Source organism: Scomber scombrus, chromosome 15 (genome assembly GCF_963691925.1).
Source record: "Scomber scombrus chromosome 15, fScoSco1.1, whole genome shotgun sequence".
NCBI classification, from domain to species: domain Eukaryota; kingdom Metazoa; phylum Chordata; class Actinopteri; order Scombriformes; family Scombridae; genus Scomber; species Scomber scombrus.
Window position 1 is genome coordinate 8,333,771 of NC_084984.1, and position 26,075 is coordinate 8,359,845.

General features: G+C 39.3%; 2 protein-coding genes across 2 annotated transcripts in view; one reads left to right on the plus strand and one right to left on the minus strand.

Moving 5' to 3' along the window:
* gfm2 (GTP dependent ribosome recycling factor mitochondrial 2) overlaps positions 1-26,075 on the minus strand; it is a 271,535-nt gene that overhangs the window by 105,522 nt on the left and 139,938 nt on the right. The gene's annotated exons all lie outside the window — the stretch shown is intronic.
* LOC133994890 (formin-binding protein 1) overlaps positions 5,585-26,075 on the plus strand; it is a 63,584-nt gene continuing 43,093 nt past the window's right edge. Inside the window, exon 1 of the mRNA XM_062434111.1 lies at positions 5,585-5,890. Within this exon, the coding sequence (XP_062290095.1) occupies positions 5,867-5,890 (24 nt within the window). The 5' untranslated portion in view covers positions 5,585-5,866. The remainder of the gene's footprint in view (positions 5,891-26,075) is intronic.

Consider the following 26,075-nt stretch of genomic DNA (forward strand, 5'->3'; position numbering starts at 1 on the left):
CTGACAACACAATACCATCCAAGTCAAAATGATCCAGCTGTTTGCAAGAGGAATCATGGCCAGGATGTAGAACTATTCCTGTTTCAATTTGAATAATTTGGTTGTTTTTAGTGCTCTTCTCTGTAGTTGACAGATTTACTTTCGAGGCCTTGCATGAGCAGGCCAACTCAGTTTAGCCAGCGGAAACTTCTGGAGCCCCAAGAGGCAAGCAAGGTGAGAGTGAGGGTGGAGTGCCTGTAATGCAGGGCTTTATGTCATGGATCTTGATAGCCAACACTGGCAGTCTGAATGTGGAATGGAACCTCTTTTGATGAATGAGCCAGATCTCATATGAGAGATTGAGAGGTTGGGTTCACATCCAGGGTCTTTCTTGGCTCTTGAATCAAACTCGTCCATCTGGAGAGTGTAAACACTTTGCAGAGGTTTGGAATACTCCGAAGTATTTTGTGCCCTTCTTGAGAAACCTTGAGGAGAGTGACATAGAGAACAGCTCAGTTCTGACCATGGTTTGTTGTTAATGGACATCTGTGCCAACAATGACTTGTTCAAGCTGGACATCACTGTAAAACACAAATGACACACGATATTAGAGATCCTTGGGGGTCATTGGACAGTGTTGAATTTGGAAACGTCTTATCAGACCTGTACACTTGGATTTATAAAGAGACTGAGCTGTCAACTGATCACCATCTGGTGGTGTTTCAGATCAGAGGAAAAGCAGAGACTCGTGATCTCATCTGGTAAACCACAAGCAGGTGGTAGAAGCTGCTGGTGATATGATGTGAACTATCTCATGTGTATCTCATATAAAGTGGAGCCAGAAAGATGTCAAATTCAAGTCATCACTCTTCCCAAACTGAGATTATGCTATTTTAAGTTTTTTTATATTGGAAAATGACTGCAAGAATTAATGCTATGATTATGGCTATTATTTTGTGCCCTGTTAATGTATTGCTTTTAATCTCAAAATCCTTGCTATCATTACTTATTTATTTTGTGAGTAAAGTGTGGTGTCTGACAGTAGCAAAGAAGGTCCTTGTGCTCCCTCTGCTGGTGAACAAAAACAGACTTTTTTGTGTGCAACACTAGCCACAAAACCTTACACCAAACCAGCAAAACATTACACATCTCCTGCACAAGCAAACGAATCTTGCAAAACTCTTCAAAAGTCTTTCGAAAATGTTTTGTTTTTGCGTCAATTCTGTGCACACAAGCCATCATTTGAATAAGCACACAAAGCACCAAATACACACTGACAGTATACATGAAGAACACTTGTGGCTCTTGCTTTTTCTGTGTGCAGGGCAGTTTGTTATGTAGTAAACACCCATACACACAGCTATCCACATGTGTAAAGTATGGATGTGTATTCAGAACATAACAAACTATCGATACAAATAAGGCGGAAAAGTTGTTTATTTATTTTCTCAAAATGTTCTAGCACTCTTCAAACAACAAAAGCACAGCAGAAGAAAAAAACATGTGTGTTACAAAAAAATTAGGCTAAATCTCACCATCTTTGTGGGTCTGGCCATAAGACTTCATACACATCACAGCATAGTGCTCAAACTTTGGTTTGACAGTGAAGTCATTATTCAAAAGTGTTTTCTACATGTGTTGATGTGGAAAGGCAATTGTCAAAATAGCATAGCAATGTGGAGACCAATGTTTACAGTTTTGCTAGAAGTGTGTTATTAAACTGCAAACTGAGCGTTAAGCAGAGAACGTGCACTCAGTTTGGCACACGTGGTAAATGCATTGGCTACAAGTGTTAATGGTTTCAAGGATAGTACTTCAAGAATGACTGTTAGTGTTTAAACATTCAAAAAGAAAACTGTAACACTTGTAGCATTTGCCAAATGTGCCAAACTGAATACTCGTTCTCTGCTTTACGCTCAGTTTGTAATTTTATAACACACCTTTTTGCAAAATTGTAAACACAACTCACTGCTTTACGCTCAGTTTGCAATATGTGAACATACTTCTAGCAAAAACGTAAACATTAGTCTCTACATTGCTATGCCATTTTGCCAATTGTAGTTGGTACTTGTGTTTATTCAAATTATGGAATGTGTCTACTATATTGATGCAAAAACACAATTTATAAAGAGCTTGAAGAGTTATGCAAGAATTGTTTGCTTTTGAAAGAAATGTATGATGTTTTGCAAGTTGGATGTAAGGTTTTGTGGATAGTGTATAGAGAAAAAAAAATAGCCTATAGTGTCAGAGATAGTGCCTAAGATAGTTTGCCTCACACTAAAATTAAAATACAGGATTTGAAACAAATGCTTTGACTCAAGTAGTGATTCACAAGTCTTTTAATACACGAATGAACACCAGACATCACCCAAATAAAAGTTAGTACAGTTTTTCTTCATCACTTACACAACATCTAACTGGACCTATTAACTAAACAACCCAAACCATGGCACCATCTACCAAAAGACTGACCCATTTCCCAAAAGTCTAAACACTATTTCCCTGTTTTCACTAATTTGCTCATTTAGAAAATGCTGGCTTTCAATATTACTAACACAAGCCGTGACAGCTAGACCCCAATTAGCACGCAACTCCCCTAGTGGGGAGAGTCAAAATTGTTCACATACCAATCAGAAATTTAGGATAGTTCACTGTGGGTCAGTTTTGATTTCTTTCTTTATGTACAAAATGTTTTTTTCATTGGTTTATATTCATAAATACATGGAAACGATTTTACTGTATAACAGTTCTTTAACAGTTCTATAACATGTTCTTTATCAGTTGCATATTTTTCAGTACATTTACTTTTTTACTCAAATTCACTTTATTTTACTATAATATATTGAGGAATTTAAAATTTTGAAAATGTATGCATGTGTTGCATCTTTATTGTGTTCCTCATGCTCCTCGTGCTTATGGTTTCCCCCCAGAAAAACCTCCAAAGAGGTTGTTCTGGGGGGAAACCATAAGCACCAGTATTCATTGCAGTTACAAGTTTTTAGGATAGAGATTTGAATTGATCTCAGTAGTGTGTAATCTCTGTTTTGAAGTGTTTGTTTATTTGACGGCTTTTGTTTGACATCTGAAGGCAAAGTTTGGATTGCAAAGTTTTGAGTGGAGACTTTGGTTATTGCATGGAAGTTTGAAGTTGATAAAGATGAGTGAGCTGTTATGCATTTATCTTCAGAGTTTGGGGAAATGGAGTATAATTTCAAGAAATGTGTCTTTGCAATCGAGAAAAACTGTAATTTATTCTAATTCTGTGAAAAGAAAAAAACAGTATGTGTTAACTCAATAGTAAAGAAAAATATGTTCCTAAGTTGAACCATGAACAATTGAAAGACAAGAAAGTCAAAATATTCAATGATGTACAATATGCAAAAAAAACCCTGTGATTTATATACAGTAGTTAAAAGTACAACAGGTAAATGAATGACTCACCTATAGGTATCATCAGACCAGTGTGGTAGTTCATCTAAAAATCAATAACATTCATTTAAAAAAGTAACATCATCAACAGCCTAACAGTACAACAACAAGGTATAGAGTCAGCTTTGAGCCAATACAGAAATGACTTGAAATGTGCTTAATACATCATATCATCACATTTTTTATTATGTTTATCATTATGTTCAGTTATCATTGTGTGGTGAATGCACAGGTTGATTTGATTATGTAACTAACACATCTCCATGTAGACATGTTGTTCACTGTGATATATTACCTATCCTAGACAAGTTACAAGTCTCCACAGAGGCTGTGTTATATCCTATACTTTGTTTCTATTGAGTACAGCATAAAAAAATGTGGTCAACAGGAATGTTAAGCAAACATGATTTGTTGTACATGAGCTAAAACATGCCAAGACTTGTTAATTTTCCCTTAAGGCATGTTGGAGTCCAGCAGGTCCAATACTGAGGAATTTTGGAGGCGCGAGCTATTAAGAAACAATTATATCTTGAATGGTTTGACGTGGTAATGGTAATTTTGACAGAGCAGCCTAAGTTGAACTTTTCATTCCTGTAACGTTCAAGTAAAAGTGCAAAAGTTTAGTTAGATTTCTACTTAGTGGCTTGACAAGTATGCTTCTTATAAAAGTTTTACAAGACATTATAATGCTAGTATTAATATAACACTGGATAAAGATGTGTTTTTGTAACCACTGCCATTCATAAATGCCACCAACAGATGATCTCAGGAAAATGTTCTCTAATTGTATTTGACTGTAGACATTTCTCACAGCAGATACTTTCACTTATCACAGCGGAAAACTCTCAGGTGTAACTAATGAGATGAATAATGAGTTTGTTCCATTAAGTCTCACAGTGAATCCATACTCAGTTCCCGGGCCCTGGATCTGGCACAGCTGAAAAGCACAAGTACTGCACATAATTAATGTAATTTATTACACTTGTGTTGGAAGTAAAATGTTTGCTGTGAGAAAGGTCATTTGCTGTATTGGCATCATGTTCCCAGTATTAATTTTTTGGCAGGACATCACTTAAATGAAGCCCCGCATTTCTGCATCTTTTTCAACCTACGCTTAGCGCCCCTAGTGGTATCTCTTCATTTTGTAAATTTCCCACCACCAGATGGCAGTGTTGTTAAAGTAAAAATGACCATAGCGATGACAATGACATAGGTATTTTATGCATGTTAATGGACTAGTGACTTGAAACCTTTACTTAGTAGCCTGTGTAAATACTGTTATACAATGATTATCATGACCATGATAATGACAATTGCTAACATGGTGAATATTTAGTACCTGGATGGAAAAATTTGAGGCATCAGACCAGCTTGCCACAAAAATATATCTGTGATGTAAATTCTGTAATGTTGGGGAATCTATAAATATAGAAAATCTATGTCTCAATCAGGCTTGCAGTCTGAATTTGACAATTAATTAGCTTTCTTTATGAAGCCCAAAAAATAAATATTAACAACATGAACAAGAAGATAGGGACTGCAAAATTATGTGAATGCTCTGGCAAAGTTGCAAGCTTATGATTCATTTTGGGGAATGTTGGTGCCACTGATTTATCCACAACTAGCTTTCCTTGCAGAGTTATAGCACAGATATCTGGTTACAGCCTGCACTAGATCAAAATTATTTTTTAACAGAGGCGTTTCTGCAAGAGACAAGATGGTTTCTCTGAGCAGATGCAGTTTTAGCCTCTGATTTTTGCTGCACCTAAGTTTCTAAATGCTGCACCTTCAACATCCTGTGTGCAAAGTGGAAGCTTGTGGCTGTTGTGGGGGTATGTGTTAAGCAAACCTAGAGTGTTGCTATGCATGGCTCCTTCAGGTCTGACAGCTAGAGAGAGAGAGAGAGATAGAGAGGGAGAGAAAGAAAGAGAGAGAGAGAGACAAAGGCTGAAAGAGAAAGTAGGGCTTGATTGGCCAGAAGTTATTATTAAACCCAGTTGGGGTATTCAATGAAACATCTGCCACAGGGTGTGACCTTTTTAACCCCCCCCCCCACCTACAAACCACCCCCCCAACACAGTCCACCCTCCCTCCCCAGTTTTCTTTTTCTTTTTTCTTCTTGCCTGTGTGCGCGCACAAGAGCAGCTGTCATTAGGTCGAAGCGGGTGCCCGTGGCGCGCTGCATTTAGCGAGACTACCCTGTTTGAAGATTATGCTGCAGCAGCTCCTGGCCATCTTGTATCAGACAGGATGAGACACTGAAAAAAAAAAAAAAAACACAGAGTAGCTACTGGAACCTTTTTTTTATTCTTAATATTTGTGCGTCAGAGGACGGTCGGTAGAAGGCGAATACCACAAAGACAAAAAATCATATCTGCTGCTGTGTGTGTGGAGGAGGAGGGAGAAAAAAACACCTCATACGAGTTGTGGATTATTTCGAGGACATCGTACTGAAACCATGAGCTGGGGGTCAGAGCTATGGGTGAGTATTGTAAAGGCTTGTGTAAGGCTTTTATTGAACCCTTGTGGACATAACGGTGCCCAGATAAGAATAAACATGCTCCGCATTTGCCGCTAAAAACAGCGTTTAGTCTGCGCTGCTTTGTGGATATTCAACCGACAGGGGGGCTAATTTGTAGCGGTAATTGCCGAGGTTTATGTTATGTTAGCTCGGATGTCGTCAACGCTGATTTATGCTATATATCCCCCCCTCCCTCCCAGGAGCATGCTTATAACATAACATAGGGTGCTGTTAGCAAAGAGGAGGGTAGCTCTGGAGCAGCTAACTAGCTCACCATCCATTTTAGTTAACACATTTTTCTAAAACCACGCTTTGCACACACCCCCTCAAAATATAGCATAGGTGCTACAGCGGTGCCAAGTAGTTGATGCTGTGTGTGTGCGTGTGTGTGTTCACGTTGCACTGACACCTGTGTTTGTGTGTTTTTGGCAACGGTTTGATGGATGTGTAATAATGTGTAACAAGCAGGGAAATGACATGCATGCGCTGCACACGCTGAGAAGAAGCGGATGAGGTTAACTTCTCTTATTCATCTGCACACAAAAGGGTGCTGGATGACCGCAGTAGTGGAAAATAACCTAATAGGTATTGCATATTATTAAAGGATAGATTCACAGTTTTTCAATTCTGTCATAAGATAATCGCCAGGTGCCCAGATGAACACTGAAACAGGCTTTTTCTTGCTGTACTCATTCATCCTGTTCACGCTGGCCATTTGTACTTGCAATGAAAGTAATGGGGAGGATAAAATCCACAAGCCTCTTGCAGTGCCAAAATGTATTTAAAGTTTATCTGAAGCTAATGTGAAGCTTGAGCCGTACAAATGAGTCAAATCAAGTAGATATCTTTCAACATTGCCAGATTTCCTCTTTTTGTTACTATACTCCCATCGCAGCTCAACAAGGAAACTCTGTCCAAGAAAACACAAAGAGGGATTTTGATGGTAAAAAAGACTGTAAATGTGGCAGATATCCACTTGATATGACTAAGCCAGGCTGTTGAAGCCTCATATAAGCTTCAGATAAAGATGTGTGGATACGCTGTTGATTTTGGCCCCCATCGCTGACATTGAAAGCACATTTGAAGGGGATCTTTTAATAGCCAGTATAAAACTTCTTTCATTGTTCATATCTGCACCTGCCTGTCGTTTTAAAACAGACTTGAAAAATTGTGAAGCTGTCTTTTAAAACTACATCTAAGACTTCCCCTACTTTGCCATTCTCGGTGTATGTGCACTGGAGGCTTCAAGTTTCCACATTACACTTGTGAAAGTTGCTTATTGAACCAGGACTGGCTCTGGCTCACTAGTTGTGATGTCACAAATCCCGCTACGTGCATGAAACTCAGATTTTGGGTGAGGACACAGAGACTTCCCCCCCTTCAACAGATTAATGTGAACTCAAACTGCACACATACGTCATTCTGCACCGTGCGGTTCACACTTAGCCTATAGCTGGAGGAACACGAAGAAAAACACATTTTAGTGCTGAGGAGGACTTTAAGTAACTACATACATAGATTTAGCTTGTTAATTTTATTGTGATATATTCATATTAGTGATTACAAATATGAGTTATGGTTTTATGGCAAAAAATTACACAATTTGTACTCACATCTGACAGGATTTCATGTGATTAACAGAACCCTCTAGAGTTTTATCGTCCACAGAAGTCACAAAAGGAAGGCATTAATATAGCTTATTAATGCTTGATTTGATTAATAAGGCAACCAAAACTTAGCCTGTCTCCTGATAAAAAGACCAAGTAGGAGGCTGGTGACCTTACTACAATAAATTCCTCTGCTGTGAGGTCACATTTCATCCCACTTTTAAATTCACTTTTAAGGCATGCTGAACTCATGATAACCTGGTAGTAGCCCATACCAAGGGAGCCACTTCACATCAATGGTATTTCCCCCAAATACAGACACTCGCTCGCACATTTCGGCCAGCGTCTCGTAAACTACAGCATGGCAACAACGAAGATTACAGGACTATACTACAACATGATAATAAGCGGCTGCGGTCGATGGAATTCCTGTTACCCGGATTTTTGTTTCAGTGGCTCGTGCTTGTCATTTTGTTGTGGAAATGATCCACCTGAAAAGCAGTCATTCTGCTGCCCGTGTGCTGACACCGCCTGGCAGAGCTGCTGGCTTGTTGACGCAGGAATTCATTACACACTTTATATGAATGGCAGTATGTTTTGCAATGTGAGTGCATTTGTGTGTCAGTGCCTTACAAGTTTCTACATGTGAGTTCACATTTGGATCCGCGAGAAGGGTCAGATTGTATTTACTTAAACTCACTGTCAATATGTGCTTGTCTAAACATACTGCAGCAACATTTTTCTTTCAAATTTAGGTGTTTGATTCAATGAAAATGTACTCAATTTTGATGTGCAGTTCACAGATTCTGCACACCTGATGACAATATTTGCTTTAGGATACCGCATGGAGGACTTTTTTGCCCTGATGCAAGCTGCAATCTAAAGTCAATATTATGAGTTTTTTCCCCCCTCTCCACCACGTAGCAAAAAGGGTCTGGAGATAGTTAAATCAGGGATGTGTTTTCCTTTCTAAGAAAAAAAGGAGGTGGGGAGGGGGGAGTCATTCCCCTGAATTCTCCAGTAATTTACCTGGTCCAAAGTTCACAGAGAAAAAAACACCAGCATTTCACATTCTTTGCGTTTTCCCAGTGATGTCAGTGTATTTTTACTCCACTACCACAACGCTTGACCGAGAAAAACTGCTGTCCAGATAGTCATGCAAAGCGAACATAGCCTGTAGGTATTTTACAGGCTTTCATGTCTACCTTAAGTCTGGAAACATTTGCAGTGTTTTTAAAAAAAAAAGAGTCTGAGCTTTTGCAGAGAATAATGTATTACAACCAGATGCTCACTTTCCTTTTTAGTGGGTTGAATGGAATCCAGACACTTGTTTCTTTAATCTCGGCCCTTGTGGTAGAGCCACGGACAGAGCTCAGCAATACTCTACAGGTGGCTGTTGCTGTAGGAGAATGCACACAGTTTATTTAGTTTGTCGTCCCAAACCAGATCAGACAGGAAAACACAACAACAGCACGGTTTCTATGGCAGCACTCAGACTTTAATACAGGGCAATGGCAGGATGTTGCGGGTTAGCCTGCAAGTACCTTGTACTTATTAGCCATGCATGCATACATAACTGCAAAATCCTAAACTAAAGATAATTTAAACACCATGCAACATGATGTCAGCTTTTACAGATTCCTTTGATGTTGTAATGAAGATATTGGACATCATATTATTATTTACAGTGTTTATGATCAATGTCTTTCAGGCTCACAGTTTAAATGGTGCAACTTGACAGAAGAAGGATGAGGCAGTGCACAGCGTTTTTTATCATGCTCATCCTGTTGTTCCTCGCTACAAACAGGAAAGTAAACTATGTTTCAGGAAGTAAAGTCACACTCGAGCAGGGTTTCTCAACCTCTCTTTCTCGACAAGCACGACTGCAGTGGTGAAGCAGTGCAAACAGGCCTCACTGTGATTTTCTCCCTCGTTACTCTTTCATAATAAGCATGGAGTTTTAACTTTATTACAACAGAGAGGGAGAGAGAGAGAGGGAGAGAGAGACACACAGTGGGCAGCAGTAGAGGAAGGGAAAGGCTTGAATCAAAAAGTATCGATTTACTAGTTAACTTGATTTGAAATTGTGAATGTGGGGTCGGAGGGAAAATAGCATTCATGCTCAAACAACCATCAGGGTAAATAAATAAACAGAGAGGATTGTGTGTGTGTGTGTGTGTGTGTGTGGTGGACCTCTATTGTTTGCACTCCTTTAGTCTAAAATCACCACATACACTCCAAAATGTTGAATACCTTTTGTGCAACATCACAGCACTGATTATAGTATTCACTGTGCTCTTAAAGACAGACTCCAGGTATGTTTGCTGCCATGAAAACGATCACCACCACTGCACCGCTGCTATGTCCTTGTAACATAACCGGCTCTGTAGGCACTGGACCAACTGAAGTGTTACAAAAACAATGTTTGAGAAGGGTCCAGCTGGGTCATGCCCACTGACCTGAATATACTTACTTAGGGTATTAAAAACAGCAGGACTGCAAGTAGAGATTGCTAAGTTTCTCTATTCATTGTTTAGTCTATAAAATGTTACAAAATAGTGTTTATTTTTCAATTTACAGTCAGATATGATAAAGAAAGCAGCACATTTTGAGAATATTTGACATGTTTGCTTGAAAAATTACTAAAATGATGAAAGTACCTAATTAAGGTTTTGACACAGTTTTCTCCACTGAATACTGCAAAGTTGGCAGATTCTTAAATGCCAGTTGTTTTTCTTTTTGTGCAAGAAGAGTATAATAAAATGGATCTCTGCATGACACAGACCCACAGCAAGAACCTCAAATCCCTTCTGAAAGAGGCACCATGTATAAAAACGCAACCGAGGAAGAAGGAAGTCAGATGTGGTGAAACATGTGAGTGTTTGTCAGTAGAGCAGGGGTCAGAAACTAAAAAATGAAATTATTATTGACTACTTTCTTTCTAACAATCGAGACTTAAGACTCCAAATAACCACTCGAAATCTTCTTAGCACTGCTTGATCTGTTATAAGTTGGAAGCATGGGAGACCTCATGACTTCACAGGGCCTAAATATCAAAGCAGACTGTCACTCTAAGCAGCAGAGGTGCAACTAACCAGGCCAAAGTCATTTTGTTAAGCTTGATCAAAGAGACAGGTGGTTTTGACACTCATATAATATTCTCGGACTGAACATGAGAAATAAATAGCAACTAAAAACTAAAAAAAGATGTCATGCAGTTTTGTGTGAAACGCAGCTACCGTTCTACACCTTTCGACTATGATACATCATGTTTCACTTCTTCTGTGTTGGTTCATTTGAAAACTGGATATGAGCTACTTTTCTCACAGTGGTACGTAGGACTCTACCACTTCATATAGCCTGAAGCATGTAAAGTTTTTTTTTGGTTTGTTTTACGTGTCACGCAACTTGTTGATGAGGCAACATGTACACGGTCGAAACTCTACTCAAAGAGCAGCAGCTAAAGGTAAGTTAAACTGCGCATCATCATCATCATCATCAGCAGTTTGTTCGTAATAGGGGGTATTTTGGCCCATGTGTGGTCCCTGACTGAACCATGCTTTACTAATGACTGTGCATTATTCACACGGTGTATTACTTTGTTTATTCAGTGTCAGCAGTGGTAAGAATATGTGTAGTTGTCTCGCCATCGGGGACATCTTGATAGACTTTAAGTCTAGTTTGTCTGGTCTTTTTAATTGTAGACACATGTCTACCTGTTGCCCCCCCCCCCCGTCGATGTAATTGAAAAGGGAAAGTTTCTATTGTCTGGAGAGGCTCGTTAAACATCACTTGTTTTCTCTCTCATGTCGTCAAGTGGTGCTCCAGACGTTGCCAGAGGGGCACAGACGGAAAAAAAAAAAAGTTCAATCAAAACCTCATGCTCTTGTTTTTGTGGTTTTCAGTCATGCGTTCATGGCAGTGAGATATCAGGGCTGAGCTCCTCTGTAGTGTGATGTCGAGATGAGTTTCAAGATGTTGTTTCTGAGATTTCCTCTTGTGTTTTCTTCTGTCATAATCTCATCTTGGCTGAGTCCCCCTCCCCTCCCTCCCGGGGGGTCCAGCCTCCCTCCACTGCTGCTCACTTGACATTCAGGGCACTTCCAGGACTGAAACCTGAGCTAGTTTGTTTCCTTCTCTCGGTGTGTTGGGGTCGGAAAGAGAGGGGCGGGGGGCAGACTACTACAGACAACCCTGCTCACCCCCATTAACTCCTCACCACCCACCTGCTGAATAAGTGATACCACCCCTATTCAATTTACTCTTTGTGTCTTTTATTTAAACCCCCATGATGATAAAATAGTGATGAAAGGATCCACAGCTCCAGATTGCATCCCAGGAAGCAAGAAGCAGAAAGAAAGGAGAAAGAAAACAATATAAAGGATTTTCTGCTCTGTCACTCTCTTAATGAGCCTAACCTTGCAGATCACTTCTACTTTTTCGCTTAGTAGGAAAGTTTTATGGAAGCAAAGTGGTCCATAAATCTCAGTTTGAAATGTACTTTAGTTTTTGCTATATTTTTGGAAAACACATAAAGAAACTGCAGCTAACAATTATTGTCTGAATGGATTCATCTATTTGAAATGTCATATTTTGTCTGAGCAACAGTCCAAGATCCAAAGCTATTCATCTTACTGTCATGTATGTCAAAGCTGCAAGCAACAATGTTTTTTGGCATTTTTCCTTTAAAAAAATAACTAAAATGATCATTCAGTTATCAAAATAGATGGCAATTACTTTTCTGTCAGTCAACTAATCGATTAATTGACTAATTGTTGCATCTCTAAACACATATAATTGTCCAATTTAAATTTTGTCAGTCAGTATTTTTGCTTACTGAAGCTGCCACCAATGAACCATCCACCAACATTTCTATCTGTGTCAGGCATTTTTTTGTCTAGTTGTTCCACTTCCTCAGTACTGGATAGGAGAAGAGCTATTTTGTCATTTTGTCCATGAGAAGGTGACTCAGTGCCTCCCTCCCCACACGTGCACACACAGACTGTCACAGCCTCTAATCTTCAGTCATTGCCTCTTCTGTTATTTGTAAAGTCAGCCTCTAATCTGTGCTGCGGCTGTGGAAATCACACCGCCAGCGGGCCTCAATCACATGAGCTCTGACATCATGTCACCTGAGCTTGTTCTCCTAATTATTGCTGCATTGTACGACATACTGTAAGAGTCATTTGTTCTACAGAGTAACACGACTGAACAGAGGCTGCTGTCTTACTGCACTGTTAAGTGTTTTACAGTGATTCAAGGTGGAAGATGTTGAACAAAAGGCTACAACCTTAATTTCTTCAACCTCTCAATTGAAACTACTCGTTATTTCAAAACCTAAGCATACTTCATTGAAGACGAAACTCTGTAGCTTTTAAATGAGTTGGAGCCTGAACCGAACAGAGCCTCAGCAGTGGCATAAATGGCATAAAAATAAATTCTCACTCGGTCCTAACAAATGCTCTATTTCTCAGTTTCAAATCATCATCTTGACGTTTAGAAAACCAGCAAACCAGACTTATTGAGGAAATGATAAAAGGTGTGTTGACACCAAATTATTCATTCAGGATTGTCCTCAGCGGTGTGATTAGCCCGAATGGAGCAAATAGATGTGGCAGCACAGATGTTTGCTGTCATTTGCTGGCAAACACATAAGCTACATTTGCTAAAAAAAATGCTAGAGTAAATTTTATTGGCTCTGTCTCGGTCCTCCATCTGTCCTCTTTTCATGATCATGAAGTTAGGGGGACGCTACTGAAGCCAAGAAACAGTGGGATTGCCACAAGTGTGACAGTAGTGGTTTGTTATTTCGCCATTTGAAATCTCTTCATTTTTGGGGGATACCAGATGTGTTCAGTAGACATGGCTGGTACCATGTAAACCTTTTTAACGGCGACTTCACGGCCGTTTAATGCGGGATGATTTAAAGCCATAATGAAAACTGGCCCGTGTAGCCATTTACCACACATTTGTCTGCCATTGGGCAAGAAATATCCCAACTGTTCTCCACTCCAGACCACTCATTGCCTTTCTTTTCATGTTTTCATTTGCTTGGTTTTCCTTTTCTTCTCGTCTGTTTTCCTCACACTGACTCACCAGTTTGTCCCTCTCCCTGAACTGGCTCTCTGGATGCATTTCATTCGTATTACTTGTGAGTAAAGCTAGACTACAGTGAACGTGAAATGTTTCTCAGCTTAGATTTTCCATCGTCACCTTTCTGTGATTATTGACAGGCTGCTGCAGCTACAGTTGGAGTAACTAGCTTAATTTTGTGTGGATTAAAAAAATACTTTTGACTGTAAATGACATTTGAAATAGTATCCGTTGTATTCATATCCACTTCCTCAATCGAGGTCAGGCTTCTTTCAGTAACACAGACAGCTGCCCTCACAATCTAAAGTTACCATGTTACAGGTGGTCCCACTCAGTATATTGTACATTTGCAGGCTTACAAATGTATTAAACAAACAGAGATCTGAGTCTCTTCAAGAAGAGTCACCTGCCTGCTTTGTGAAGAAGTACTACTGTTTCTCATATCCTGAGATGAGGCAAGTTAGGGTGGAGTGAAAGTGCTGCCATGCATTTCAGATAACTTCTCTGAAAAACTGTAAGAGCTGCCAGCAAAAGAAAAAAAGGGGACCACCTATAAATGTAATCTCATTTTGATGATACAGTGAAAAAACTTGTATTCTAAGTTCTCTGAGGTATCCCCCCCCCCAATGTAAATATCCCTAGCATCAGCATTAAACCTTTTGTTGTTTGCAAGAGGCAATAAAACCAAGATCTGAAGGTCCTTGAGGGCTGTCAGCAGGTTAAATGTTAGTTTTTTAATCCAGAAGAATAAAAGCAGCTCAGGAGCTCAAATAGCAAACTCTGTGCAGTGTTTCCCATACATAGACCAATGTGTGGCGCGGCGCCACAGAATCAACACCGAGCGCCACGAATTGATTCTGGGTTGTTGTAAAACGTAAAATCGTTCCGTTCATTCATCTCCGCATAGCACTCTTTCTCCCTGTTATTCTCGTACAAACACTTATTAGACCAATCGCACCAAAGTCCTCTAAAGTGTAGGAGCAGTTCACACTACATAAAACTAGAAAGTGTTCGCTGCATCCTGCCGAGGGCGGCACGAAGCGCACGTGCACAAACAACGATCGGTTTTCTATCGCTTTTGTGCTTCATATCAATGATATAATGTCACTGTGTCGATCATTAACCTTGTTGCAGTGTGCTCCCTGGTTATAGTTAGTGAACTATCAGCTTCTACCTGCTCAGATCTCAGTCAGCAGTAGGAGAGGAGGAGCAGCAGCTAGTAGCTATGTATGGTAGCCTAATGATGGTAAAAGTAAAACTGGTAACTACAAAAATAAACCATTATTATTAGTTATCTTTTATTTATTGTTCCAACAGCTGAGGTCGATTGAACAACAGAAAATACCTTTTTGTGTAGCATACATATGCATGTTATTTTGTTAAAGCTATCAGACATTAACATTTAGCCTAGTTGTTTTGGTTAAATTATTATTTATAATTTAATATTACTTAAACAACTCAGGGACGTCCAACGTGTTGTTTGAGCACTTTTTTGCAATGTCAATTTGAAATAATGTTTTGTTTTTGAATGAAGGGGTGGAAATTAAAAAAATATTATTTTATCCGATTCATTGATTAATCAAAAAAAGAATTGACTGATTTAATCGATTATAAAAATAATCGTTGGTTGCAGCCCTATTATTTTCACAATTTTCTTCCGGGGGAGCATTCACCCGGACCCCGCTAGTGTTGCTAGGTTACCGACACACAGCACCGCTGCTACAACGGCAATGCCGCCTCCCCCTGGTCAGAGCCCCTGCCCCTCAAAAGGTCTCCGTACGACCCTGCACCACACATATCTACCTGGTTTGTGGGAAACACTGCTGTGTGTGGTAAAACATAGTAGGAGAGTACAGCAAATTCCCCTCCATCTCTAGAGCTGAAGTGATTTCTTATCGTATTATAATTTAAATGAGGGTTTCAAGTGTGAAACATCAATACAAAGAAAACTACGTTATCAACCACAGTCGCTTTATACTTATACGTGTTAACATAAGGTCATTGACAAGATTGGACCATTGTTTAAAAGTGCAATGCGTTGGCGTGAAATAGCACCGCTGCTCATTGACAGAAATAGCCGGAGTTGCTTTCTTGATTGTGAAAATCTTGACAATCTCAAGACACCTCTCTGCAGTATCTAAGCTACATGCATTATTAAATGGGTAAATACTACCATTGAGGATGGAGCAGGGTGCAACATTACATTTTTTATCCATCAGCCGGAGGGCAAACACAAATTTTTACCAGCCATTCATCGTTTTTTTTTGGCTGGTAGATGAAGCAAATCTACCAGCCACTTGCATGTTTTACCAGCATTTGGCTGTTGCCTGGTACTAATTGTGTACCTTGACATGGAGTTTTATAAAATTCAAAAGACAAATGCAATACAAAATTGACAAATAGCCGGATGGAGCCCTGCTGCTGTATGATTTGAGCTTCGAGGGACGGATTTGACTCTTGTCATCTGAAGCCAAGTTGTTAAGCTGTAGTAGTGGTTAGTCATGAGCCGTTGTAAGAAGAGAGGCCTTATTTGTAGAGGCAGACAGATCTATATATGACCTGAAACTGTAAGCAAAATGAAACACAAATATCTTTAATCTAGTCTCTCATTTACTACCATAACATCTGCCAGCAGGCTTAATTATATGCCAGTGCTGTTTGTCTGTATGTTATTTTTTTCCCCCTGTTTCACAATATCCACGGCAGCTATGATTACATTTAAAGACTGACACCTATTGGCAAGGAAGTCTAGTAATCATGAAGGTATTATTTTGACCTGCTGTAAGAGAACATGCAGTTATTATGTTTAAATCATGGTTGTTCTTCGGGGGGGGGGGGGGGGGGGGGGGGGGGCGCCTGCGTGAGACATGTCATGGCAGCACATAGCTCGAGTGCCTTGGCAAGTAGTTCACCTGAACCATGTATAGCATTTACGCTCAGTGGACAGCTGAGCAGAGGTGCCATTTACAGTAATACCAATGTTGGTGTTAACTCAACACTTTTGCCCGCAACACTGTTTATACCATTTGTTAACTTGCATTTCCTGGACAAACAACAGATTACAACTAACCTAATCAGCTGAAAGTGAGACATTTTAGCAAAGGCCATTTAACCAAAGTAGGTCACTGTAAGCCACTTTTGTCACAAGTGTGTGAACCCTCATCATGTCTGCCAGGGTCCTTTGTTCTTAATGGATTCATTTCACCATTAATACCTGACTGGCTTCAGCAGTCCATGCCTATATGATGTTATCAATAGAGATGGGTATCATTAGGATTTTTCCTAATGATCAATCAATACCCTTAAATTATTTATATTTTGAATATAACTTAATATTGTTTCTAGAGCAGCAACAGTAATGTTCAGAGCACTAAAGTCACTATATAAACCCAATAGTATCTCACTGGAAATGAATCTAAAGTCAATAAAATAGATAATATTTCAGACATCAAAATACTGAGTGAAATGTATAGATGATATCAGTTGTTCCCTCTGTTCTCCTCCCTTTGCTGCTAATGTGGATTCACTACCTGCAGGTACCACTTGTAGAGGAAGGAGGGGCTGTCCTGTCATCCTGTAGCTAAACTTACAAAAATTTGGCTAGTGATAAGATTTGTTACAAACTATACTGTAGTGATACATACAGATAGCTTTGGGTTGAAATTGTTCTACTTTTCAATACAACCTTTTGAACAAAGTTTTATGGAAGCAAAGCTGTCCTTAAATCTCAGTTTGAAATGTACTTTGACAATTTTCTATTAGTCTAACCAGCACGCTTTGGTTGAGTAAAACATATTGTTAGTGGATGGGATACCGCTGAGTTAATAACTACCTTGACTTAAGTGTTACCTTGACTTGATGAGGTTGAGACAGTTGCATATTTAGTTTGGCAAATCACATCAATATCTGAGTCAGGTGGCTAAACTGAGAACATACTGTAGGCTAGGTGCAGCAGCTAATGCTAAAGCAGCCAAACACTCTGCACTGCTTCAGATTTATACACTTTTAAATGTTTCATGGGGTTCCTGGTGTTACCCCCTTTTACATGCAGCTACCTTTTAACATATATTACATTCAGCTGCATTTTCATTAAACTTATTATTTCCCCCACCCCACACACTGTTAAGACCCGTCCTATTCCGACTGATTGGCTTCTCTTTGCCTTTGTTGGTTAGGTTGGAGTGAGATGGTGAGAGTTAAGGTAAGGACATCAGGATCAGAGCAAATCAGAGGCAGATTAGGGCTGGGTTTTCCAGAATGTGGAAGGAAAAAAAATAATGCAATGTCAAATGTAATCGTCTGACGCTTGCAGCTTGTCATCATTAGGGGACGGTTAAATACCTACAGGAACCTCTCAGGAACCAGTACCAATGTAGTAGTGGTTCTCGAATAGCCATTCCCAGTTATTAAGCTTATGGGCTAAGAGATTACCTCCAACTTGTTCACTGCATGAATTAGGGATGACATTCAATTAAAGCCAACAGCTTGCTTTGTTGCATCAGTTTAGCTTTTAGTGTAATTGCTATTTTTTATATTGGGCATATCCTAAAGTTCAACGTTTTCCTTAATTCCAGAGAATTTGTTATATAAGAACTAAAGAGCTTTATCTGAGCTCCAAAAGAACAAAAACAGCTCAACAAGAACAATGGCTAATGTGTGTTTGCTGGCCTAGCGGGATTAATCCACAGAATGGCAGCGTCCTATTGGGCGGTGAAGGTAGTTACAAGGGAGGTGTACTAATCAGATTAATGCCAGCGTCATTTAATCAAGTCGTGTACTGGTTACAACGTTTCTGTTGTTCATTCTTTCATTGCTTTTTGTTCTGCCTGCATTCTGTGCATTAGATGTTCTTGGAGTAGGCATTACCGGACTATATGATGTGTTTTGGATCCACTTGTTGTAGGATCAGAAAACCACTAAAACTGCTCTGCTAGGCCAAGACTTGTTCTTCCTGTTGTATCCCATTCTCCTGAGATGGATTAACTTTGTTCGGGGCTCCTTTTTTCTACTTTGGTGTCGTGTGAAGACTATGACCATGTTACGCAGACGAAGCGAGTTTTTCGTTTTCCTGGACAGTGTTCGCTCTGTGAAAACGGAAAAGGAAGAGCAAAAAGAAGAATCACAGCTGAGCCGTTATGAAGAGTATCTGCAGGTCCTGCTGCAGATGAAGATAGCCAGCGCTGTAAGTGAGCAGAGGAGTAAACTGGCTTTGAATTGTGTTAATCTTTCTACTGAGTATGCACAGTAATGTTAGTCTAGCAAGTGAAACAAAGTCTGTCTACTACAGTCATTCATATAGTTTCCACTTTGTAAAATTAAGAATTTATGAGATGCTAATTTGTTGTACTTTTACAAGTGCAGAGCAGGCTGGGCAATATATATCGGTACTATATTGATATCGTGATATGAGACCAGATATCGTCTTATATTTTGGATACCCTAATATCATGCAGGGGTTTTAAAGGCTGGATTACTGTAACGTGACATCTAACTCTGTACATTATCGCATTAATGGATTAACGCAATATCGATATCAAGGTATTTGGTCAAAAATATCTGTTAACACCTCCCTCACCCCTCCTTCCACCACCACCACCATTACCACCACATCCTCCCACTTGATGTCAATGAATGAGTTGACCACCCTTCCAGTTCCAGTTACTATGAGTCACAACTGACAGCAAGCAAGCCTCTTTAACTGCTTGCAAAAGGGTTGGTATTTCTTATCTGATGAACCGTCTACTCATGCTTGATACTGTTTCCGACCGTTTAGCGACATGGACTGAGATAGAGTGATGAGTAAATAGCGACTGGGATCTTGCAGGCGCAGAGAAAAGAAGTTTTACGAGCGCAGAAGCACGATACACGTGTGCAAAGCACCAACACGCACTCTTAAATTTCAGACAGTTTGAGGCGTTGTTTCTATAAGTATCTGCATGGCATGCAAACAAGAGCTCTCACACATAAGGTCATTCACTGCCTAAAACAGCTGTTCATTTTTTGCAAAACGTGTTAGTCTGTATAAGCATATTTCTTCTTTCAGACGAATTTTTTTGCATAGATAATTTAATCTGGAAACTGTTGACTGATCCTTTAAAGTGATAGTGAAAGTCCTCAAAATGCCAGTGTCAGTTAATATTCTGGTCTGTCTGGTATTTAGCACAAAAAAAGAAAAGAAATTTATTTTTTTATCTAGACCTTGAGAGAGAGTAAATACTGTAACAAAAGTTAAAACAACTGTGCATCAACATTTATTTTATTTGTTGTATTTGCTCATTTTTGCCACTTGTGTAATTTGTCTGAACTTGTCCCATGAATAACAAATATATGTTATGACCTCATTTAGGGTTTTTGGGTATGGTGATACAGTATGTCATTCTTAACCTTTAAGGGAGAAGTTCAAATCTGTCTTAAAACAACAGTCAGGTGCTTATATGAACACTGAAAGAGATTCTTCTCACAGACCATTGAAAGATACCTTTCAAATGTGTTTTTCTGTGTACGTGATCGGAGCCAAAAATGTACAATGTATCTACAGTCTTTTTAGCATTACATTTCCTCTTTGTGTTTCCTCATTGTTTCCCAGTTGAGCTGTGGTTAAAGTATACAACAAAAAATGGACATTGGCACTAAAAAGACTGTAATGTTGAAAGATACTTGTTTGATTTGACTCATTTGGACAGCTGAAGCTTCATATTAGCTTTTAAATACATTTCTCCTCAGAAGGAGGCTTGTGGATTTTGGCCCCCATCACTTGTATTGTAAGTATAGTATGAAGGGATCTTCTAACGGCCAGTATAAACAGGAGTAATAACTACAACAAGAAAAACCTATTTCAATGTTCATTTGGGGACACAATTGTTGTTTTTACACAGACTTGAATAATTGTGGACCTGTCCTTTAATAACCTAAAGTGAAATAGCTGAGAGCAGCTATTCAGCGGTCCAGCACATGATCATCAGTCTTTGTCTTTGTTTACGTGTGTGCACGTGTGTGTGTGAGACCACTGTCCTCTTTTTCCTGTGACTACTCTCTGACACAGGGGGGTTACACAGGGCTATGGAGGCATTGTTCCGCCCCGCTTTCTTGGACAAAGCCCGGTGTGTGTTCGAGAGAGGGCTTGGCATCTCCCCCAAATATTTGTTCATGCTGCCGGACGCCCACTGTCGCGCAGACACAGCGAGGCATTGCATGCATTGACCAACTCATGGGCGACAGTAAATTTTCAATGGCTCACTGAGTCATCTGTGTGTGTGTGTCCTGACTGTTGCGGTCAGGAAGAAGCAGTATGTGAAGCTTTGGGTAAACACGTGAAGCAGTAGACTTTCATCCACCACTTTGCTTCATACAACAAGGGATAGTTTTGCTAGAACAATCGGGCTGTTTGGCAGTAACTTCACAGCCTAATGAACAGTTTGGGATGAATGCAGGTTCCTCCTCGCCACTTTCATTCCCGCTGCAGTCTGGTCTTTTTCGACTAATGAGACTCTAAAATAACTCATTCATGTTAGCCATAAAATTTCCAATTAAACTTAAAACCACACTGAAACCACCATCTCCCTTTTTATTCATCATCAAATGGGCGTAGGCTTGTAAATGACGCAATCAGTTTTTTCACCATAGTTCCTGACACATTTCAACTATTTCTTCACTTTCAATTATCGTACAGTGTGTAGACTCCAGATCAGTACATGCTCAGTACAAAGCCGTGGGACTGTTCAGGCCCGTAGAAGAGAAGTGAGCTCTTCAACTATCAGAGCAGATTGCCAGGGCTTTGATGTTTTCAGCACAAGCCCATAACCCCCAACCTATCTACTGTCCCTGGCTGACACATTGAGCCAAAAGACAAAAGCATCCATAGGCCTCTTGTCCCATTGTCCTCCCTCCAGCAGAACATCTGCCCTCCCCCTTCACCCACCCCCCCCGCCTCTGTGGATTACCCCTACACTGGTGTGACAGCTGCTTTTCGTTGTCTCAACAGGTTTCCTGTCAGGGTGCTAAGCTTCATATAGATACCACTGACGCAATCTGAAAGTTTCAAGCTGAGTGTACAGACCATAAAACTAAGCTTTAAATAGCTTTTTAGTCCATGATGTCATTTATTCTAACGTTTCAAATTCCATAGTTATGAAGGTCTTGTTTAATGCATGTATGTTAACATTTAAGTTAATCCATTTAAGTTATATGATATTAATGTTACAGTTAAGTTACATTATCCAAAACTATGTGCAACTTATGTTTTGGGTCAGTTTGTAACTATGTCACTCCTGTAGAAAATAATCAGGCACACTGTGCACTCATCAGTGAAATCCTCCATAATTACATCCGTCTGAAATCAATGCACTGTTGCACTACCTCTAATTAAATTAATGGGACATCTGTTTATGGAGACTTTTTATTTTTAGAATTATCTAAAGGTTAACAACATACAGTTGTCAGTAACCTCTAACAAAGACACAATTTAAACTTTGTGGTCATAACTCTGCATACACGTGGATGAAGGCACGATAGCTGATACACATTTGCATTCAAATCTTTTACGCTTATTAGCAGGTGATTTCCTGTTCCCGTTATCTCTACATTTCCCCCCCTGGTCGACCAGTGAGACAGCTCCCTTTTTTCCTCCTCTCTTGTGTTTTTAATGGCGTATTGATTTTTTCTGTGATCGTCAGAGCAGCAAACTGACCTGCAGGGGTGTTGAGGCTGTAATAAAACAAGGAAGTGTCCCCGGGAGTGTTCAGAGGTTTAAAGCAGCACACTCCTTGTATCACCAAGCTTGCTGTAAAGTGATTCTATTGCTTTTAAAGCGATTGTCTGTGTGTGTGTGTTTCATACTCTTGATCCATGATCCCATTATCTTGCCTTTATCTTCACAAAAAAAGGAGAGATGACCATGTCACCATTATTCTTAATTGGTGTTGGGTGAATTTATTCATCGTCAGTTCAAACTTAATGAGGTTTACAGGTTCATTACTATGTGAAACTCATCTGTCACAAAGAAATGTGTGGTCAGGTTAAAGACAAATTTCTTCTTTTTGCTCCATTTATTGCAAACTGGAGATTAAAAATATATAATAATGACACCAACAGCAATCCCATTAGAGCTACTGACGGTGCCAGTGATTTGTTCAGTCATGCAGTTGATTTTATTATGTTATTTGCTCAGATAAGATAATTTTCTCTTTAATAAATAATTCACACATCATGGCTCCTGCTGATATTGACATGTCTGTATTATGTGATTGAAAGAGTGTTATCTCTCTACACTGCCCTCTGTGGTAGAAAAGAGAATAACAAGAAGCCAGATGCAGAGCTGGGGACTCGGACTCGCGACTCGGACTCGAGTTGCACTTAAGTCTCACTAAACTGTGACTTCAGACTGGAATTGGACTCAACCTCAAAAGACTTCAGACTTGACTTCGACTCGAGGCTCGAGACTCGCGAACAACCTTTATTTCATGTTATTATTATTATTCTCATTATTTATCTGTCATTCATCTTTTTGTATGATCTCTGGCTCTGAGCTAGATGTAAACACCAACGTCATGCCACGCGCATGCACCGTGTGTGAAGCGCGCATCTTCAGTATCAGACATTGACAATGGCGAGTGCGACAAGTTCAGCAGGAGTGCCTCAGATCATTACGTTTGGATACAATGCCTTCACACTCCCGTTTTTCCCTGGTTCTCCCATATTTCGAAACCATCTCCCGCCGCCCTCCCGTCATTTCTCCCGTAATTGACAAGCCCAAATTTGTTTGTTAATAATAATAAGAAGCGCACAATAGTTTTTATTTATTATATTTTATTAAGGTTTTATTTTGAAAGCTCAGACAGGAAACCACTGCAACTCCGTTATTTAGTGCCACTAACTTAGTGGCTCCGCTACTAATTATTAAAAAACACAACGTTGCGTTAACTATGGTCATTTTATATATATATATATTTTATAATATCCCCACACATTCCCTGCTGTGTGTTGTGTTAAGCAGCAGATAAAAGGCAGCTTGGAGAAAAAAATAATGAACATGTGTTTGTACCACAGTTTTAAACTGCAGTGCAGTGTTTCTGTGATGTTCATGTTTTGTTCATTTTGTTATATTTTACAACATTGTTAAAATAATTATTTTTTTGTTGAAGAAAATACAGTTATGGAATTGAAATAATTCTTAGTGTATGTTTCTTCACATCACATTGCAGTAGATTCTCTATAGTGAACCTACAATTGATACATTTTCATACTGTCCTACATCAAGGTCTAGGTCAAGGTAATAGCCGAAGGTAGATTTGGTAACAGTTTCAGGAGAGGGCATCTCAACATACAAACAGATACATACATACAAACTTCAGTGACAGCACACCACAAAAACAGACATGGGCAGGTGCTCGCAAGGCTAACTGATCAGGATGAAGGATTGTACAGCTCTAAGGTCAGAATTTGAATTTGATTTAGTGTTGGCGAGAGACTTGAGACTTGACTCGGACTCTTGACCAGAGACTTGAGACTTGACTTGGACTTGACCCTCAAAGACTTGAGACTTGACTTGGACTCTAGCTCAAAGACTTGAGACTTGACTTGGACTTGTAAAAAATGACTTGTAAACAGCTCTGGCCAGATGACACCTGGTTGGATTGTGGTTGTCAGACATGCATTTGGTGTCAGGAGAGACTGTTGAGAGTATTGGTGCATACTGAATAAATCTTCACATAATGATCAAAACCATCCCAGTTTACATGACCAGCACCAGTTACTGAATATGCCTGAAGACTTATACTACAATAACTGAATTTACTCTTGCCAACACAAAAATATACAGATTAATAATATATGATCATTTAGAGCAACACTCACATTTAACTCTTCCATCTCACCAAATCAGGCCAAAGCACATCTGTTACTGTAAAGCCATTAGAGGTTATTATTTTCAAACTTGATTTAACTACTGTTTTTTCCTTTCTTATTTTGTCTGTGAAATATTAAAAATTAATACAAAGAGGCCATATACCATTTCTTAAGGGGACAGCGATGCCTTCAATTGGCTTGGTTTTTTGTCCAACCAACAACTGAGAGTCTTAAGATATTCAGTTGACTTTTATATAGTTCATGTACTGTAGGAGAAGTCTAATATTTAAGAAGATGCAATCAGAGAGTTTTGGGTATTTTTGCTTGATTCATCAGCAAGTTGTTGCAGCTCTAAAAGTGATTATAAATTATAAATCCGCTTAGTATCAGGTCTGTATTTAATAGAAAATAAGTTGTTGGTCAGTAAGGAAGCATCAGCTGTTATGGATGTAGGCCTGCACCAGGCTCAACTCTACCCTATGTGTGTCTTTATGTTATGTTTTTCTGCTCTGTTAAACAGAGAAGAAGGGGCGCAGCTCACTGCTGTAGGGTTGCAGGTCAATCAGTCCTCAGCACGGTTCAGATCAGGAGAGCCGATCTGCAATGGTAGCTAGATAATGTGCATTAGTTCAGATTAACCAGCAGTCCAATGCATTAAAATGAACCATAATCCCCATCACCAGTTGGGAAGGGTTGTAGGTCAGGAGACTGATCCTTAAACAACCATGTATTTGTTTTCTTTACCACACATGGGTAGCCTTATATTTTACTAAATATATATATATATATATATATATATATATATATATATATATATATATATATATATATATATATATATATATATATATATATATATATATATATATATTTAGTAACTGCAAAGTGTCTCCTTTGTTCTCTGTCTGAACCTGTTTCTCATTTCCTGGATAATAAAAAATATTTGGCTAGGCAGTTCTATTTATTTTTCTTCATGTACTACCACAATAGTACATGCATCACAGTGAGCGGGATTGTGTCCTGAAATAACAAGAGGAGCGGGACTGGTTTGTCTCCTAAAGGGACCCCCCCGCCTCTCACTTATCCCCTCCTGCAGGAACAAGGTCAGGTGTCAGAGGCTGCAAACGACAGAATGGAAGTAAGGCAAGAGAGAGAGTTATTAGTCTTTCGGACAAGGGGGCTATAGGGGAGTTTTTACAACAACAAAAAAAATCCCTGTGCAATCCCTCTGCAGTTTTGAATATGAGCCACTGTTATTGTACGATTTGCATACAGTGCACGCACGCTAACTTCAGTAACCAGCGGTAAAAGGCAGGGCAAATATAGATAATATGGACAGTTGGATTATTCAGCCAGAGTAAATGTGTATTTTTTTGGGGTCAAAATCAGAATCAATATTTGAGAGTCCAAAAAATCCAATACCAGAATATCAGTCCATATTCTTTTTGGGTTTAATAAACACATAACATGAACAAGTTTTTGATAACTCTACATTTAATTTGTTTGTTGTTGACTCTTTCTGTATTACCTCAAACTTACAGTAACTATACATACAGTTCAGATTTTTGAAGTGAATTTTTTCCGACTGAAAGTATTTGAATGGT